The sequence below is a fragment of the Anas platyrhynchos genome, chromosome 3 (genome assembly GCF_047663525.1).
Source record: "Anas platyrhynchos isolate ZD024472 breed Pekin duck chromosome 3, IASCAAS_PekinDuck_T2T, whole genome shotgun sequence".
Taxonomy (NCBI): Eukaryota; Metazoa; Chordata; class Aves; order Anseriformes; family Anatidae; genus Anas; species Anas platyrhynchos.
The window spans coordinates 58,349,103-58,367,722 of NC_092589.1; the positions used below are offsets into that span (position 1 = coordinate 58,349,103).

Consider the following 18,620-nt stretch of genomic DNA (forward strand, 5'->3'; position numbering starts at 1 on the left):
AGGTCCAGAATATCTCTGGCTGTATATCACACTTCTTTATCACCAAACTACCAAAGCAACTGGCAGAAATTGTCCCAACCAGATGGCAAAACACTGACTGAAGCAATCTGGACAAATAGTAAATCTATATTTGTTTCAAAATGAGATATCTTGAGGATGGTTCTCTGAGATGAGTGGTTCAATGAGGCTTAAAGGGACAATTCCAAATCTGATATAGCCATACCATTTGGAAATACGTTATTATTTTGACACAGAATATACTTATTTTTGGACAAGCAAATGAAATCTGTTGTGTAACAAAGCTGAAAACTACTTACCCACTGGATCAACTTCCACGGTCTGAAGTTTATATTCCCCTGGTATGGAATTATTATTACTTATGAGCTTCTGTCGGATCTCTTCTTCTTCTAAGTTAATGTTGTTGGTAGAATTATAAACCAGAAGAGCCAAAACCTCAAAACTGCAGGGAAAATTGTCCAAATGTTTGAGTCAGAACAGAAGAGCCCAAAGGTGGGGAATTAAAAATATCTGACAGACTCTGGTTTTCTCAGTATGTAACTATCACCAAGACAATGTTGTTCATTATCTGTAAATCATTATTTTTGTATGTTCAGGGACACAAACAGAATTTATGGCTGGGAAATGCAATCCTCCAGTTACCATTAAAGAAGCAGCTCATCAAAAGAGCTAAGAAATATTTTCAGAAGATTTAGATTACTGTAAAATTTATTAAAAGATGAAAGCAAAACATATTCTTAATTGTGAGTGTCCAATGCCCAGTTATAAATGGCTCCAAATTAAATTAAAACAATTTAGGTTGCTTAGGAACTTAAAAGCTGATTCTTCCCAGTTCAGAAAACTTGTCAGGATGGGACAAGTCATCCTCTGGAGGGACTATCTCTCTAATGTCTACAGAAGAAGGCTAGAAGACTAATAAAGAACAGATGCTTAATATTTAGATGCCCAAATTTTGATGGCATGAGAAACACCCTAACACACTTCTGAAACTTTTAGTTCTAATTAGAAAAGTCTAGTTACTCAGATGACTAATTCAAGGTTGAGCAGTAATAGTTGTTTTGTACTGTAGCCCACTGCTACTTTCTTGGGCATAAGAAGTAGTTCAAAGTGCCCAAGTCTCTTTCCTGTGAGAGAAATAAAACAGTCTCCACCCTTGTCCAAAAACATAGTTTCTCTGGAAGGGAAATAATGAACAAGAAAAGCAGTTCTAACAGGACACAGGAAAGAAGCTGAGAGTGGAAGGCTGAAAAATTTCCTCTGGGGACACAGAAAACACATGTTGGAGAACAGAATATGTTGGTACCCAAGAGGATTGCTTGGCTCTGTCTAGTAGGAGGTGACGCCACTGAAGCATGGAACATTGGATCTCCACGGGAGCAAAAATGTGGAAAAAAGGAAAAAGTAAGCCTTCTTTAGGCTGTCTTCATCTTAGCCTGTGGATGCCCAGCAGCCTGAATGAAGACAGACCTTCCTGGTGTACGAGCAGTTCCTGGCAGCTTGGGAAGTGTCAGTACTGCCAGCACACATGCAGTGAGCAGGGCACACACCAAACAAAGCTGCTTTCAGTGGGGACCCCCCATTGCAAGGAAGCAGCAGTGAGCAAAAGGGTCTGGTGGCCTGCTTGAAGAAGGATAGGAAACAAAATCTTCAGGGTGCTGTATGGGCATGGACTGGTAGGGATTTCAGGAACCCCCTCCTATAGAGACTGGTGCTTCATTTCTGAAAATCTTCCAGAGAGCCACCCCCAACATTTGCATTTTCTGGAGGTGCCTAGTGTGGTGCAGTATAAAACTACAGCTTTTCATACAGATGTTGCTGTTAGATGATGGATTAAACCCTCTTGCTGTCAGAGACAGTGTTGAAAAGTACATACCTCCAACCAGTAATTCTGAAGTATTCTTACTAGTGAAACAGCATTAAAAGAACTGATATTAGAAAACAAGCTCCCAGTCTAGGGAAAAACAAAAGCAACAACAAAAAAACAAGCTTCATAAAGCCTTCATAAATCATGAATGTGAACTAAATACTCCACACATTTCACTGTTGCAGATGTGACCCCTAAGTAAAGAAATGTACATGTCATTGTTTGGCAGTTTTGTTTTCTTTTGAGCATCAGTACCCTTTCCTTCTTTCTTGTCATATCTGTTTGATTTTTAACTTGTTGCTGAAGGAGAAGATAAAAATGTGACTATGAGTTACCTGCTGTCTTGGCTTTTTTACCTAGAGATGTATTTTAGCAGGGAAATTCCAGCTATCCCTGGCCAGGTTGCTCCTGACCTGCTCTCAGATACATGAAGTTCCTTCTAACATTCCTTTGGTCTCAGTGGAGTAGTTAACACACAGCAATAACAACAGCAGGGTGGATGTGCATTAGCAGGCTCTTGCTGTATACCTCAGATATATTACGAGGCTCCAGTTTATTATAACATTTATTTTTAGCAGAAGTATGGAAATTGCCTAGAGATTTGCCAGCACTTTCAGCCCTCCAGTACTTTAGCCCCAGAGTCTCCTGGCACTTAATCATCTTTCCTAAAAGATTCTGGCTTCAATCATGTATTCCCTTTACTTCAGAAGAGGAAAACTTAATATACTGATGCCACTCCCTACCTCAGCACTTTGGCTGCAAAGCAGAAGTCATAAGTGAGCAGTCACTGCTACTACGATGCTGCTTATTGCAGTACTCACAGCAAACTAAAATGATATTTAGTACCCGTAACTGCTCAGAGGGAGAAAGGCAACAAAACAGAAGGGATAATGATAGATGTGGTAGGACTGGTTACCTTTATCTTGAACAATTATAGGGATAATGATAGATGAGATAGGACTGGTTACAGTTATCTCGAACAGTTGTGGGGAAAAGCATTGATTATGAAGAACTCATAAAAATAATCTGTTAAACCATTCTGTTATTTTTTGTTGTTGTTTTTTTTTTTTTTTTTTTGAGAAACTTGTAGAGCACAAGTCAAGTATACCATGTAATAAAAACCTGTTCCATCTTATGACGAAAACAATTTCTATAAACTTTTCAGAATGACTCATGCTAGCTTCCCAAAGTAAATAAATACCTTTTAACTTGACAGCTGATGCAATATGGAGCTGAGCACTTCCTTCCACTTTTGTCACACTCAGATCCCCAAAAGAAAACATTTTAATGGTGAAGAACAAAATCCTCAATTTGTGAAACAAGCCCACGCTTAAATAAATGGTAATATAGGCAATAGTGGCATGCTGTGCTTCTTCCATGGGATTTTATATAGCCAACCATACATCCCATGTTATGTGCCATATGAAAGCAGATGGATTCTCACAGCAGCAATCAATTACAAATTACATCACCCACAGTAACTTGTACTGCCAGTATTGCTGCTGTCAATACAAAAAAAAAAAAAAAAAAAAAAAAAAAAAGGCCTGCTGTGTGGGTAAACAAAATGGGCTACTCATTTATGCCTCTCTTCTCTTTTAGTGAAATGGTGACAGCTAGAGCAAGGAAAGCCAGGAAGACCAGTGTCTGTCTCGCTTTGCCTTGGCCCACTGAGCTACGCTGGCTTGGAGAGAGGAGGCTGCTGTTGCTGAACCCAGACCGGGGGCACGGGGGATGGTGGGGATGCCTGCACTGCCGTGGCGCCTGCCACAAAGGCAGCTTTCTTCTCGGGCAGTGTGACTCAGAGCTATTCCAGGACAGTGTGCCTACACATGGGTTGTGCTCTTGCTGCTACACAGTGCAAGGAGCTTGGAGAAAGGATTAGCAATGAACCAGGCGAGCTGCACAGCACAGACTCATACCTGCAGATACCTGGCTGATAATTAGCAGTGCATGTTTCTGCTCTTATTTTGGTTGTGCTAGATGAGCTGAACTAATTGTGGTGGTCAAATTGTTCAAGCAAATCACTACTAATTTGTTTCATTGTTAATGTTATTTGATTTAAAGTACAAAAAATAATTTTTAAAGCACCTAAATTCTCAGGGACTCTGAATTAAAGTGGAAATTTGCCTAATGACACAGATATATTAAAAAAAAAAAAAGTCGGTATTATATTCTTTACAAATCTTGCTGTTATTTTGGCTTTGAAGATAAGAAGAGATCACAGAATCACAGAATTTCTAGGTTGGAAGAGACCTCAAGATCATCGAGTCCAACCTCTGACCTAACACTAACAGTCCCCACTAAACCATATCCCTAAGCTCTACATCTTAACGTCTTTTAAAGACCTCCAGGGATAGGTGGGTATAATTCAAGATCATCAGCACAGGTAGGCCTACACAGCTGGTTACTTGTAAACACTGCTGACTTCTGAACATTAACTGGACAGCCAGAAAAACAGCTGACTCTTGCATAAGTTACTCAGTGAGGATGTAAAACAAGCAGCAGAGATGTTAGATAATATGCAGAATGACACAGAAAGAAATATGAAAAGTCTGCTACTGAAATCCATAATGGAATCTGGAAAAGCATTCCTGTCAGGAATATTGGGCTCATTTCTGGCAACAAAATAACCTACAGCACAAATATAGAGAAGTTAAAAGCATTCTGCAAAAGCATCTATATTGTGGATAATTTTTTGACATGATACCATTTTCAGAATAGAGAGTGAAAAAAAATACTGGGCATAAGAGACACTTTCAAAACAATGCCAAGGATGAAGATGTTTGTTTCTCAGAAGAAGCTGATGCTATAGAAAAGATACACAATCTGAGACCTTAGGACAGAAAACAAAAAATTACAGCTATTTTGGGGACTATTAAGAATAAAGGTATCTTAAGTTTTCCTTTTAACAGCAGAACACCGCTGCAAGCAACATGATCGCAGGAGTCTCTGCTCCTGTCCCTGAGACTCGGCCACGCTTCTCCTTGAAGAACTGGTACAGGAATACTAACAGCCACAGCTTTTCAACAGAAGGCATTTAAAATATGTCAAGATTTGATATGAAGACTGTTCTTTATAAGGGAATGTAGCAGGAAGGCAAAGAGAAGGCTAGAATAGAACCCCTCATGGTTCAACAGCTGGTCATGGCAGAAGAAATTTTTTGGTTATGTTCCAAAATAACAAAGGAAATCCCTTTCCCCCCCAGAAAAAGTCAATCCATTACTTTCTTAAAAATGGCATCTGACAATGTCAGTCCAATACTAAACCCAGTTAAAGTCAGTGGAAACTGAATCAAGACAAGGCAGCTTCAGCAGAATTCTAAGGAGAAATCATTCTTCAGTCACTCAGGTTGAATTCCAGAACTCTTCTGTCTATGACAAAGGCTTTCTTTACATGTCACTGATACAAGATGCCAGCAGGGAGCTGTGGAGAAAGCTGCCCGTTCAGTTGGTAACACTGAAGTTAAAGTCAGGGGTAGAAGAGGTGGGCCAGTTCCAAGTTGTTCCTAAAACCTCACCAGTAGAAACCAAGAGGACTTTTAAAAATAGGAATAGGAATCACAGATGTTTTCATTTATAATAACAGTAGCATTATTCTGTCATAATGAATAATATGAAGTGGTTACAAAAAATGCTAAAGCCTAACACTTTGTCCATTTAACTTTACTCAATAAAAAGACTTCAGACCAGAACAGCAAATGTTGCTCTGATGTTGCTAACTCTTGTCTAAAACTCTTACACAATCTAATTAGCTTAAGTTTTATCCAAGTGCATTGAACTTTCCATTAAGCAACATGGCAGCTGAGAACACAGCATGCAGGAGCCTGAATCTGCTTTACTGACCCTTTTTTCAAAACTCCCACGGACTTCAAAAAGGAGGACTATGTGTACCTCAGATTTCCTGCTTTCCTCTTTATTTTCATTTCTAAGAGAATAGATTTCTTTTTAAGTTTAGTGAGTGGTCTTTAAACTGATTGCTAACACTGTGATTTTTAATTTGGATGAATTGTTTTACAATAGTAACATTAGTGTTTTTCACATAAAGGAAACAGCTAAACATGGGAAATTATGGCCAAAAATATGACAATTGAATAGTGGAAGCTACTGAAAACATAAACTTATTTGTATATTAAGAGGAGTAAAGATTATAAATGAAATGGGACTTGAATTCTCAAAACTGTTTGCAAAATAAAAGAAGGAGAAGCAGGGGAGCTGAGCTGCTTAATAAAGACCAATTCTTCTACTGAGGCAGCCCAATTATTAGTCATCTGACAACACCCAGGATCAGTAGGACCCTTCTGAGAAAAGCAGCAGCAGTCGCAGAAGGATATGACAGACAGCACTGCAGTGTCATAAAAGTGTCAATTAATGAAATAAACAAACACATTTATAATTTATCTACATAAAAATCACGAATTGGTGTCACTTTCAAAGGTTTGTGCTAAATCATGGGGGACAAACAAACAGGAATGCACATATCCTACTCAGATCTACTTTCTACTTTATATTGAAGAGGTGCTCTCTCATTAAGAGACAGAAACAGCATGACCAGAGGAAGAAAATAAACACAAACACAAATTAAAGTATAGTTGTGACAAAATTCTGTCTATTAATATAGTTAATGATCTCCCAAAATATTAACTTGAGACACTGATGTCACACAGAGATCTTATGGTGTTAAAGATGATGATAATAGTGTGCACTTTTGGACTTGGCACTCTGTCTCTCATCACCAGGTACATTAACGCATACTAAGCACACGGTACTTTGGATTTCTGCAGTGCATAACTCAGCAATGAAAGAATAACAATCTGTTTCCATATTATTATTTTGTTTTGGTCTTCTCTAGAATGCAGTACAATTTAAAATTTCATTTGGAAAAAACCTATTTTTACCATGAAAAAAAAAAAAAAAGCTTCCTACCTCCCACTTTCAGCTTCTATTTCTCCTCTGAATCATTCTCTCTAATGACTTCCTCTTTCACTAGGTGTGGTTACTGATAACAGAATTTCCTTGGCAAGACAGCAGTGTAGCAAATAAGGGTTGAAGTTGAGTAAAATTGAAAGAAAACTTGGGAAAAATTTTGTTGAGTTGTTTTCTTAAACTGTTGTATTGAATGCTAATCCAAAAGGTAAGGTAAAAAGATGAGATCTGAACAACAAGAATTTGAATTAATGTAAAGAGAGGGAAAATTTCTCTAAGAGCTATTTAAAGAATTGTGCTACTACCCTAGAAAGATGAAGACTACGATCTTGTGCAAAATTCAGAGAAGATGAGAGAGAAGGTTTAGTGAGTTAATCTAATATGATTACTGCTGTAAATTATAAAAAATAAGTTAAGGCTATGATGCTTAGGGGTTATGTTTGAAGTTTTGACTGTGGAGTGAAATTCTGTTCAGATGAATATGATGAAAAATGGTCTAAGATATGAAGGGAAAAATGAACGGAAATAGTGGAGTGTCTAAAACTGTGAGATTTATTCTTGACTATCCATAACAGAGAAATAAGAAAAACATTGCACAACTATTCATGGAAATAATTTATAGGAATATTTAATAAAAACTGTTTGAAACCACACTGTAAGCAAGTTATATGAAAGAACTCAGCCATCGCATTTCAGTGGATCATCTGACTAGTAAGAAAGAAACATTATGTCCATTAGGTATTAAAAACTTCCAACTTGCAGTCGGCTAACTTTTTATTCCCCAAAATGTTGCTTTGTCATGTTGTAGGATTTCCTTAGGATCTTACCCAGGACAAACCCAAGAAAGTGGAAAACTTAACAAAGCATCATGAAAGCAATGATCTGGTGGAAGTAGAAGAAAAGAGTTCACTTGAACTGAATTACTAGTTTGGGCAGAATCTTAACTTTTCTACTTTTCTTTCTCTTGCTCTCTCTCTCTCTCTCTTTTTTATTTTTTATTTTTATTTTATTTTCCAATAAGATATGCACAGCACAATGACCATGATTATTTGTAGAACAGTACTATCTTATGTGGCATGATTAGTATTTATACTAAATTATTCAGAATGATGACAGAGCACTATCTGGCCTTGACACAAATTGCAATAGAGCCCATGAGAAGACTAGTATTTGACTTTCTCACTAGCCCAGGCCTTCTCTGAAAAAAAATTATGACCTGTTAAGAACACATAACTCCTTTGCCTCTGAAACTACATATGGTGAACGATATAGTAGAATGCGATTATTGTTATGTTACATATATACAACAGACATGGTCAGATATGGAACTGACATACTTTGTGTGTTTTAATGTGCTACATATTTCTCTCTTCACCACCTTTTTTAATACACCAGGAAGAAGAAACAAAATGCACAGGATGGAGTGACAGAAGTGTGACATAAGAGGAGAGCACATGTGCAGTCTGGGGGAGATCAGATGCTGACAAGCTGGGCTGCTAGTCTTGTAAAAGACTCAGAAATAAGAATGGGAAAAAATTTCCATTCCCCAGCAGCCTTGGATTGTTAGTAAGACCTAAAGCATGGTATGAACTTCAAAGGTTTTGCTGGCGTAACTGTATCATTTGGTAATATGAAAAAAAAATATCACAGCCACATTACTACACCCTACTGTAAATGTAGCTCAAGCAGCAAAATAGCCCTTTTAGAGACTGGGTTTACACTATACCAGCTAAATGTTTTTTCGCCAATAAAAGCTGTCTTTCTGGTTTCAGTATGTGGGAAGGAGACAGTACCATTCACAAATCCTTTAATGTTTAGGTAAACTCTGTAGAAAACTGGAAGAATTGGTTACTTCCTCATGGTAAACTGGGAATCCTAGTCTATCTATGAAATTAAAAAGCTCAACTGGCAAATCTCAAGAGTGAGCAGTTGAAGTCCTTGCCTGCAGGACTTTTGCCTACACTGCAAACAGATATGTCCTATACCCACTTGTTCCCCCTCCCTCACAAGACTAATTATGTTTTGGTTTCCTCTCTTTAATTTGGTGCTAAGAGTCACTCCCTGCCCATCTGTCCCTGAGTAGCCTGCTGCTTTCAAAGAAATCCCCTGAGGCTCAATTTTCAGGGGGTGTGACCCATCTTTCTCTGGCTGCCTTTGAGACTGTCCCAATGCTGGTGCCTCCAAGCCCAGCAGAAGTCAGGAAATGAGAGCATATGGTAAATAGTTTAACTCACACTAGTTTGGCTTTCAATTCTAGCATGATTTTTCAGTGTTTTGCATCTAGTAAGATGTCTATTAGCTCAAAAGGCTCTGGTTCAAGAGAATAAATGCAGTGCCAGTGTACCAGAACCTGCTGCTGAAGAAAGCTGAATGTGACATAACACACATAAGTATATTCAGTTTTGTGGCAGATGAAACCTGAGCTCTGAAAAATGATCTGTTAAGGTTCAAAGAAGCTCAGTAGGTTTAAACCAAAACAAACATGATAACCAGTATGAGGCTTGTGAGCACACCCAGAGCACTCAACTTCCCATCAGTCATATACTTAGACTAGCAACATATAATAATAGGCAATAAAACTATACCACTTGTAATACCAGCTGTTGACTCTATCAATAAAAATTCTTTAAAGATGTTACCTTTTGTTACCGATGCTTCTTTTTTCTCTTACTCCCTCTTTTACGGAGCCAGGTTGGATGCTATCAAGGACATAAACATTAATTAGGGTCGGTTAATTTGCAGAAAGAAATGTGGTATAAACATCCTTCTCCTTCATTTACCTGATATTGACCACATACACAGTGTAATTCCAGTTCTGGAAAGTTTGGTTTAGCTGAAAAACAGGAAAACATTGATCACAGGAGTGGTATGATGTTAATAGGGGCTCTTTGTTGTTTAAAACAGTTAGAATTTCACCTCTCTTTCCCTTGAGAAATTCCCTTCGATTTTTCAAAGCAAAGTGAACATGCTCCCATGACAGTGAGGTGATTGTTATATTGGATGTACAATTGGTAGTGAAAGATTTATTAGGTGTGTTGATTTATTAGGTTTTTTTTTTTTTTTTTTTTTTTTTTGTTTGTTTGTTTGTTTTGTTTTTTTGAGACAAGGATATCTCTAAATCTCTGCAAGGTCATTACAGTGAATAGGTGAGTGCACAGGATGTGGAACTTTTCCTTTTCTTCCTCTACATCTTAAATTGTCATTAAAAAAATAGATTAGAAAACAAATCCTGACAAGAATTCAGGGTCAGTTTTCACCTAAAAGTCTACATCCTTTGATGACCTTTATTTCAGACTTTTCTTCTTATTTGGAGTTGGCAATGACTGCTCAGACTTCCCCTCTGGAGAAACTGTGGCATGCTCTGCCAGGGCCAAATGACACCTTTTGAGAATCTTTGGCTCTGGCATCTACATACTTCACCTGGATACTGCTGCTAAGAGCTGTTGTAAATGACTGCCTTTCTGGTTCGTAGGAAACTTATGGATGGCTTCTCTTCCTTAGCTGGAAGGCTGTAGGTTTATTATAGACGAATAATGAATAAATGCCATATGTTTTTGACATCACATTTTCATGTGAGTAGTTGGTAGAAAGACAACTTGCAGACTTGTGAGTGCCATTATGTGAATTGTCAAAACAGAACAGAGAATATCTCTATTCATATGGAAGAAATTCTCAGAGGCAGGCACTTCAACAGTCCTCTAGAGGGCCAAGGAAGGAGCTTACATCTACTAAAATGGACTGAAAAACTATGGCTACTAGAAACTGCAACGACTGACCTATAGGAGAAGATTTCTAAAGCAGAAGATATTGAGCTAAATTAGAAAAGTGTATTGCCTCACGCAAATGAACATGGCCTGTTTATTGTTATATCTATCACAGTATAACTTCAAAACCACATTAGTATTTGGGGATGAATTTTTTGCTCTGTGTAGTAATGTAGGAACTTAGGCATATATGTCATTCAGTGGACAATTCCAATTTCCCCCTACTTTCCAAAATCTCAGCTAGTATCTACAATTCTTAAGATGCCTGGCTGGTATAGTAGAGACATTTCAAACCTCAAAATTTTCAAAAAAACGTAGTGACTAAATGCCCAAATTAGACCCTAATTAATAACTCCACAATGTAAGAAAGAAAACTTAACTTACCCATGTTGCAACCATATCATGCACTTTTGATTCCGAGTTGGAGTTCAAACAAAAGACAGTTATAGATATCCTGTAGAATAATCCACCTGTCCATTAAAAACAGCATAATCATTTTAGAAAGCTGAGAAAAATTACATTTTTAATAATGTGAGACTTTAATTCCATGATGAATCTAAAGACTGGGCTGAACCCTAGATGCACAGACACCTCAAGTTCTTGATATTATGTGAGTCTGGAGTGAACAAGCCCTGCAGGCTTGGATCCATTCTCACTAGTCCTATCAACAAGAATTCCCTCCCTCTCCATATTTTTAGGGACACTTGAAATGTGACATGGAAATTCAGAGATAAGACATTTAAGTAGTATTCTGCATATACCTTTAGTGGAGTACATAAAAACAAGATCATGAAAGTGTCATGAATTTAAAACAATCAAAATTACTGAAGTCTGTAACACGGATAAATCACAGGCACAGTCATATTGATATAATCCAGAAACAACCATTGTAGATTTGACTTAAAACTTTGTGAGAACAGATAAAGCTCATAAATTAAAAGTCACAAGATCACTGAGAACAGAATTATGAGGGAGAAGCCCTATCCAGTTTATGTTTTCACAGCCTATCCTTTGCTCTCAGGTCTGGGATAGTAAAAAATAAATAAAAAATAAACTGTTAGCTTTATAAAACTGGCAGCTGAACAAACCATCTTTCAATCTCAAAATGTGTAACACTTGGCATGGAGAAATTTTGTATTAAGTAAAATTGTTTTGAAATAGGACTAGGCAAATATAAATTCTCTTTAAGCTCATGAGCTGGTAGACAACATTTTTGTCACAAGATTTCACATCTAATAAATACCAAATCTCATAGTTATGCTCTCTGTTAACCACTTTCACCTTTCATAGGGTAAAATTTTTTCATTACATTACTAAAAATTCTGTCCACTTTTGATGGAGAAAATATTCCAAGATGCATGTGGGGGTGTAAGAACTTCTGCATCAATTCGGTCACATGTATGCACACATGTGGTATCATTTGTTTCAGTGCTGTGACCGAATGTAGTTGTGGATCTTGACCACAGAACACATGCGTTTACATAAACCTTATGTAACTATTACAGAGACACTACATTGAACAGAACAAGACATTAAAACAATTATACAGAAATCTCTTTTTGTCTCTTGACTGGAAAGAAATTGCTCTTTCTAAGTTTAGATCAAAACAAAACAAAACAAAAATCCAAACCTTTTATTCTAGTTTTATACATGTGGAGCAAATTTAATCATTTTACAACTTTGTAGATAAGTATTTTACAAGAGCTTAAAATAAAATTATCTGAGGAATCTTAGTATTTTCTGATTTAATTGAGCATATTGGTTACTATCCTATTCACGAGCTGGCTTGGGTATTTTTTCTCTTCATTATGGAACTAATAATAGTCTCACTGAGATAAGTATTAAAAATATTTTTCAATAAAGTAGTAAATAATTAGTTTCTTGCAGGAAGATGCTTTACCCGTTACCTTCTTCAGTAAGCTGGGATTAAATTTTAAATATGAGTAGTATGAATTTGATTTTTGATTGATCGTCTTTTTCCCCTCCCTTAAAACAGCAAACACGCATATTTGTTGTGCAGTTTAATATAAAAATGCCATTTGTTTTTTATTATTGCTATTATAGTTTCAATTATTTTTTTTTCTTAATATATATATATTTTTTTTAAAGCATAAAAATTAAGTCTTGACTTTTGAAGTAGAGAAAAGGACTTTGGGCAAATTGAAAACAATTAAGATGGAGATTTATATGTATATATTCCTTATATACATATATTCAATTTTATATGTATAATGTACTCTTATATGTGCTGCATAGATACACATATGTAGAAATTGTGCATTATATATATTCTCATAAATTCATATATGCTCATATATATAATTATAGTTTCGTTTATGTAATTATATATATGGAAAAAATCACCTTAGTGTAGAAATATGCAAAATACATTTAAAATCAAACTTAGAATCTACAAAGAATAGTCAATAGCTTTAAGATCTCCACCAGATGGTGACCCAAAGCATGTTTTAATGAGGAAAAAAAAAGAACAAGAACAAAGAACTAATCTACATTTTGAAACACTCTCAGGAGACTGCAGTCACAGATAGTGAAAACTAAGAATTATTTCTCGCTACAGTTAAACAGTGGAAATCCCATCTCAAAATGCTAAATGAAAAATAAATATTTTTTATGGGCAGAAAATTGATTAAAAGTAGCCAAAGATAATTTGAAAAAAAGAGGAAAAAAGAGGCTGGAAGAACAATTCTCCCCACACCCAAATATAAAAATATAATGATCAATGAAATATCATGATTATTCTTTTAATTTCTGTTAGCCAAATTATACAAGAGCTTGTTTTGTAAAATCTTTCATTTTGAAAAATAAGTCCTCAGAAATATATGAATACCATAAGTGAAAAACATCCATAAAATTATAATAATGAAATGTCTTAAAAATGCATAAAATACATAGCAACTCAATCTACTATTGTCACAGTCTCATGAGAGTTTTAGAGGACAGGAGAAATTACTTGTTAATGACGTGTTATCACTAAGATGTTACAAATTCCCTTCTACTGTAATTAAATTACTATTCTAAAACATCTTCATATTCTAAATGGATCTATATCTAAAGAATAAAATTTAGCTATTTCTATGTTTAGTCTATCAGCAGAAAAACTAATAGATAAGATGAGCTATTTTTTCTTTTTTTCTACATCTAACTTAACATACTGTAGTTGACCTCAGGTCGACATAGACAGCCCAGTTCAGTGGAGTTTAAACAAGATAATAAGACTGTGGGATTGCCAGTAAGTTGATTCGGTGGTGGGTAAGAGGTGGTATTTTGGCTTTTCCCGGTTGAAAAGTTGGCCAAGGAATAAATGTGTGCCAAACCCGATGATTGATGGTACATTACAGGAGAAACTGGCATTTGAGAATGTATGTAAGAATGATGGATTACTGCTCCAGGTGTCATTAGAATATGCTTCAGGATGGTCTCTTTTTGCTGAATAATAATTCCACTATATGAAGAGGACAAAAGCATTGTATCATTCATCACTGCAGTTCTTGATAGTGCCAGAAGAGAAGAGAAGTTTGCAAAGTGTCCATAATTAACATTTTCAAAATCCAAGACATGAGTACTACCAATATTCAGAGAAGACATTCTTCCTCTGTACGTGCTGAAGGATCCATATACTTCTCTTTCTAAATCCTGATCTGAAAGCCTTGATTTGTTAGTTGATGTCTGAACAGCAGAATTCCTTTTTTCTTTATTATCACCAGTGATTTCTTGTTCTACTCCCCTCAGAGAGTATCCAATACCATCCCCTTGATTTTCAAGGAAGTTTTGTCCTAAGAAAGTTAGTTGACTTGGTGTTACTGGTGTTGTTGGTAAGCTTAACTCTGCTACATCCTGTCCAGGGATCAGGCTTGGAGAAATTGTATCAAGGTGGTTCTGAAAACTTTGTGGGAGCGGAGGTGTGGAGTAGCTGTTAAGAGGTACACTGAGTTTGAATTTTGATTCTGAATGAAAAGTGTGCCTCAATTCCAAAGACAGTGTTGTTGTAAGGAAGTCAGAACTTGCTGAATCATTGCTTTTTAAAAAAATAGCTGCATCCATTTGAACTTCACTTCTTGCATTATCAATAGTATTTGATACTTCATCACTCTTCAAAATGTTTTGAGACTGCAATGATTCATGTGTTCTTGTACTGTTTATGAAACTATTAACTGGTGTATTTACCAAGAAAGCAGTCTGGCTATCCCTTGAACATGAAGGGTGGGTTCCTGGATGTGTTGGAAGGACAGAAACAAGTTGCTGTCTATTATTTAGGATGGTCACGTTAGTTCTAACACTTTCTATGTCAGTGCCAACTTGCATGTTTAAACTATCAAAGACCACTATTTTTTTTGTAGAGTTTGCAAGTGCCTTGTCAAAGGGACTTATCTGTACAGAGTGTTGACTCAAAGGTGATTTGAGGGAAGAGAAAGGAAAAGCAAAGTAAAAGGCATCATTGGAAGATATGGTTAGGTTTGCAAAGTTTGTTTTTGACTGCATCTGTGATATTGTCTTCTCATTACTTTCTGAAATTCTCTTTGAAAGGCCCAGAACAAATAAACTAAATATCTGTCTTTCCAAAGTTGATGCATGGCTAGAGAAGTTAATTTCTTTGGCTCCATGATCTAATAATCTAATTGTAAAAGTTTCCTCAGAGATACTGTCAGGCTTAGTAGGTGAACTAATGGATGGCAATTTCTCTGTTGGGGAAGAAAGCAGTTTATTAAATGAGAGCCACTGATTTTCTGATGGCTCCCCAGAAAATGCTTGAGACGCTTCTTTCAAGTGATAGGAAACAGTCCAGAAACTGGCTGTTAAAGAAGGGGATATGTCTACATATTTTGTCAGAAAATCCAAGTAACCTGGTTCCCACGAGTTGCCAACTCTGTTGATATTGTCTGTCTCTAATATGGAAAAATCTGAATCTTCATTTTGATTATTATTATGTAATGCATCTAAATTGCTCTCCAGTGCTGCATTTCTGAGGGTCTCACTTATCATTTCCTTTTGAAAATACACTGAATATTTTAAATAATGAGACCAGTAATCACTATTAGACATAAATATGCTGTCACTGTCTGAATACATACCAGATTGTTGATAAAGAGGCAGTGTTGTTTCAACATGATTAAATGCTGAGTTTGTCCTGCTTATTCCTACCAGAAGTGCTGACACTAGTTGTTTTCTACTGGATCCTGTGATTGAATTTGTCAGTTGTATGTTGGGCATAATTGCTGTATATGTTTTTTTCATGTTGTGAAAAAATGCTGTTGGGTTTGCATGTGGAACCTCCACAGAGTTTAAATTTGTAATACCTCCTGAGTAAGGTTCCTTAGTGTACATAGAATTTCTAAACTGAAATTCACTGCTTGCTGCTAACACAGAAACAGGTTTCCTATTAGTGTTGCCTTCTGTCATTTCTGGGTAAATATTGAGAGGTGAAAAATCTAGCAAGTCTATTCTACTTTTTTGGAATGACAGTTTCTCCCTTAAAGGTGATACAGATAAGCTAGCAAGAGAATTAAATCTCTCTTCTTGAAAGTCAGAGGTGATATGATGGTGAAAAACAGTCTCACTCCACCAACTCTCAGGCTCCAAGACATGATTTAGATGTATGAAATTGGACTTGCTATTGCTGGAAGATGGAATCCACAGGGCTTCTTTTCTGTGTTCATAAGCAGTGCTTCTGCTAACAGCAGAGTGGAATGGTGACTCTGAGTCAGCATAACCTAGCCCATTTGCCAGAGTCCATGTTGCCTCTGCAGTAAGACTTCTGTTTTGAAGAAAAGGAACTGCTGCATTCACAGAAGGATCTGTAACAGCACCTGCTGTATCATAAGTGCCATGAAATGAAATTCTAGAATCATTCAGAATATTTTCATGTTGTAACTGATGCATCACAGTGTTATCTAGCTTGATTTTTTCTGAAAAAACAGCCAAGGTACCATTGCTGGTCTCCTCATAGGCAGCTGATGTTGACACAGTTGGATGAAATACACCGTACATGTTTTTTCTCTCCGGATTTTCATCTGCTGAGTTTTTACTGAAATGGAGAGGTCTTTGTTTTACTGGCCAAATAATAGGGGTAGAGATAATTCCTATGGTTTTTATCCCTTCTATCTTAGACTCTTGCTGCCTTTGTGGTCGTGAATGGGAGGAATCGGGTGAATTTCTCTTCATTCTGAAGATAACTGTAGCAGGAAGTCTGAATTCCTGCAGGTCTGTGTGTAGTAAGCCATATAGTTAACAGATTAAGGAAAATACATGCAACCTAACTGTCTGTTCTTGGCTGTCTTCTCTGGGTCTAAAAAATGACTTACCATCAGTGGAAGATTATGCCACTTAGCTGGAAGTTTTTCTTGCTTCTACTATAAATGAATTTGGCCTACTTTTCTTAGTCTTCCTGCTTTCTCTTGGCAATTTCAAAGTAAAGAAAGAACTTAGTTGTCCATTTTTCATTTGCACTAACATTAACAGGATGTTCAGTCCTACTGTATCTCCAAAAATCAAAGTTAACTGTTCATAGTGAACATGGAGTGAACAGCTCCACAAAAAGAAAAGGCACAATTTGGAAATAAGTTTCAAGATTTTCTTCTTTCTTCTGCTTAGATCCAAATAGGATGAATTCAGATAAATTCTTTCACATTGTCTGCTATACTGCCTGACTGCCAAATATACAAGAGGTGATTTGCCAAGAGAAAAAAGCACTCCAGGAATGTAAAATCCTACAGTAACAACCGATGCACTTGGAAAACAAAACCAAAAACACCAACACCACCCCAAAAGAACAACCAACCAACCAACCAACCAACCCAACAACTACTAATTTCCTTCTTGGGAGAACACAAAATCTTTGGTAAAAAGATCTTTTAGCCTCATATGAAAATTGCAGAAAACTATTTCTGTAACGTTATTAATGTTTAAAAACTATCTTTAAAAATAATAATAAATATTTTAGTAGTTCCTCACAAAGTGATACTCAGTCTCCAGGAGACAGTGATATCAGATTTGGGACAACCTTAAAAGAAATCAAGGAAATCCCCTCCACCCCCCCTTTTTTTTTCTGTGCTAATAATAGGCTCATTTACTACCTTATTTTTTCCCTTAATCTTTCTAAAGAAAAGTAAATGATATCTGATACTGTCAACATTTTCCCTAGTAGAGTCTGATCCAGCTCTTATTGAAGTCAGTGGAAAGATTCCTGTTGACTCAGTGGAAGTGGCTTTGCTCCATAGGAATGATTCCACTTGGCTTCCCTGTGTTACCAGTGAGGAACAGACAATCTCAGCATACCAGCACCCTTGCAGCAGGAGCGGTAGCTACACAACGCCTGATAATCTGCAGTGTTAAAACATTTCAAAAGCATGCTTCTTTTCAGTCCCTTTTTAAAAACACCTTTGCCTTCCCCTGTTCTTTGCATGGGTAAGTACAATGGGTGACACAAAGTTAGACCCTTTCATATGGGAACCAGGTAAACATGATACAAATAAACACTGAGTTTGGTTCTGTTCTTATTTACACCGTTCTTGCAAGGGCAAGTCCAGTGAAGTTACTCGTGATTGATTTCATTGTAAATGAGATCAGAACTGAGGCATGACCCTTTACATTATACTATGAAAAACACATCTTAAAAAACAATAAATTTGCTCTAGAGACAGTACAAGGAATAATGTAACACAGGATTTCTTACCATTGTTTGGCTTATCGGTTCTATTAGTATCAGGCATGTTAGTGGTGACAGTGGGTGGTGTAGGAGTAGTAGCATTTACAGTAGCTGGTAATAAAGATGAGAAAGAGGTGAATTTGAATGAAATATGAATGTTAATGAGGTAAGACAAAATGGGAACAACTCATGACAATGTAAAATGAAACCATCTACACACAGTGACATACATGTTAAACATTGTTTTCTGTTCAAAGTGACAAATGGACATGAACTGAAGTTCCAGTCCTGCAATCTTTACTTTCACTGACTTCAGTGGGAGGTTTGCCAGTGGAAGGATTGCAAGATCAGTCCTGTACGGATTTCATAAATTCAAAATCCTCTTATGA

The 18,620-nt window shown here is 36.6% G+C and overlaps 1 protein-coding gene across 10 annotated transcripts in view; it reads right to left on the minus strand.

Moving 5' to 3' along the window:
- The window catches only part of ADGRG6 (adhesion G protein-coupled receptor G6), a 120,955-nt gene that overhangs the window by 33,894 nt on the left and 68,441 nt on the right, over nucleotides 1-18,620 (minus strand). For 7 of the 10 annotated variants that reach the window (XM_038176569.2, XM_038176571.2, XM_072035962.1 and 4 more), the window contains 5 exons: nucleotides 18,259-18,342; nucleotides 10,953-11,038; nucleotides 9,585-9,637; nucleotides 9,444-9,503; nucleotides 318-460 (listed from right to left, as the gene is read on the minus strand). In XM_038176569.2, coding sequence (XP_038032497.2) covers nucleotides 318-460; nucleotides 9,444-9,503; nucleotides 9,585-9,637; nucleotides 10,953-11,038; nucleotides 18,259-18,342 — 426 coding nt within the window. The remainder of the gene's footprint in view (nucleotides 1-317; nucleotides 461-9,443; nucleotides 9,504-9,584; nucleotides 9,638-10,952; nucleotides 11,039-18,258; nucleotides 18,343-18,620) is intronic. The other 3 variants (XM_038176570.2, XM_072035961.1, XM_072035963.1) reach the window with 1 other exon arrangement.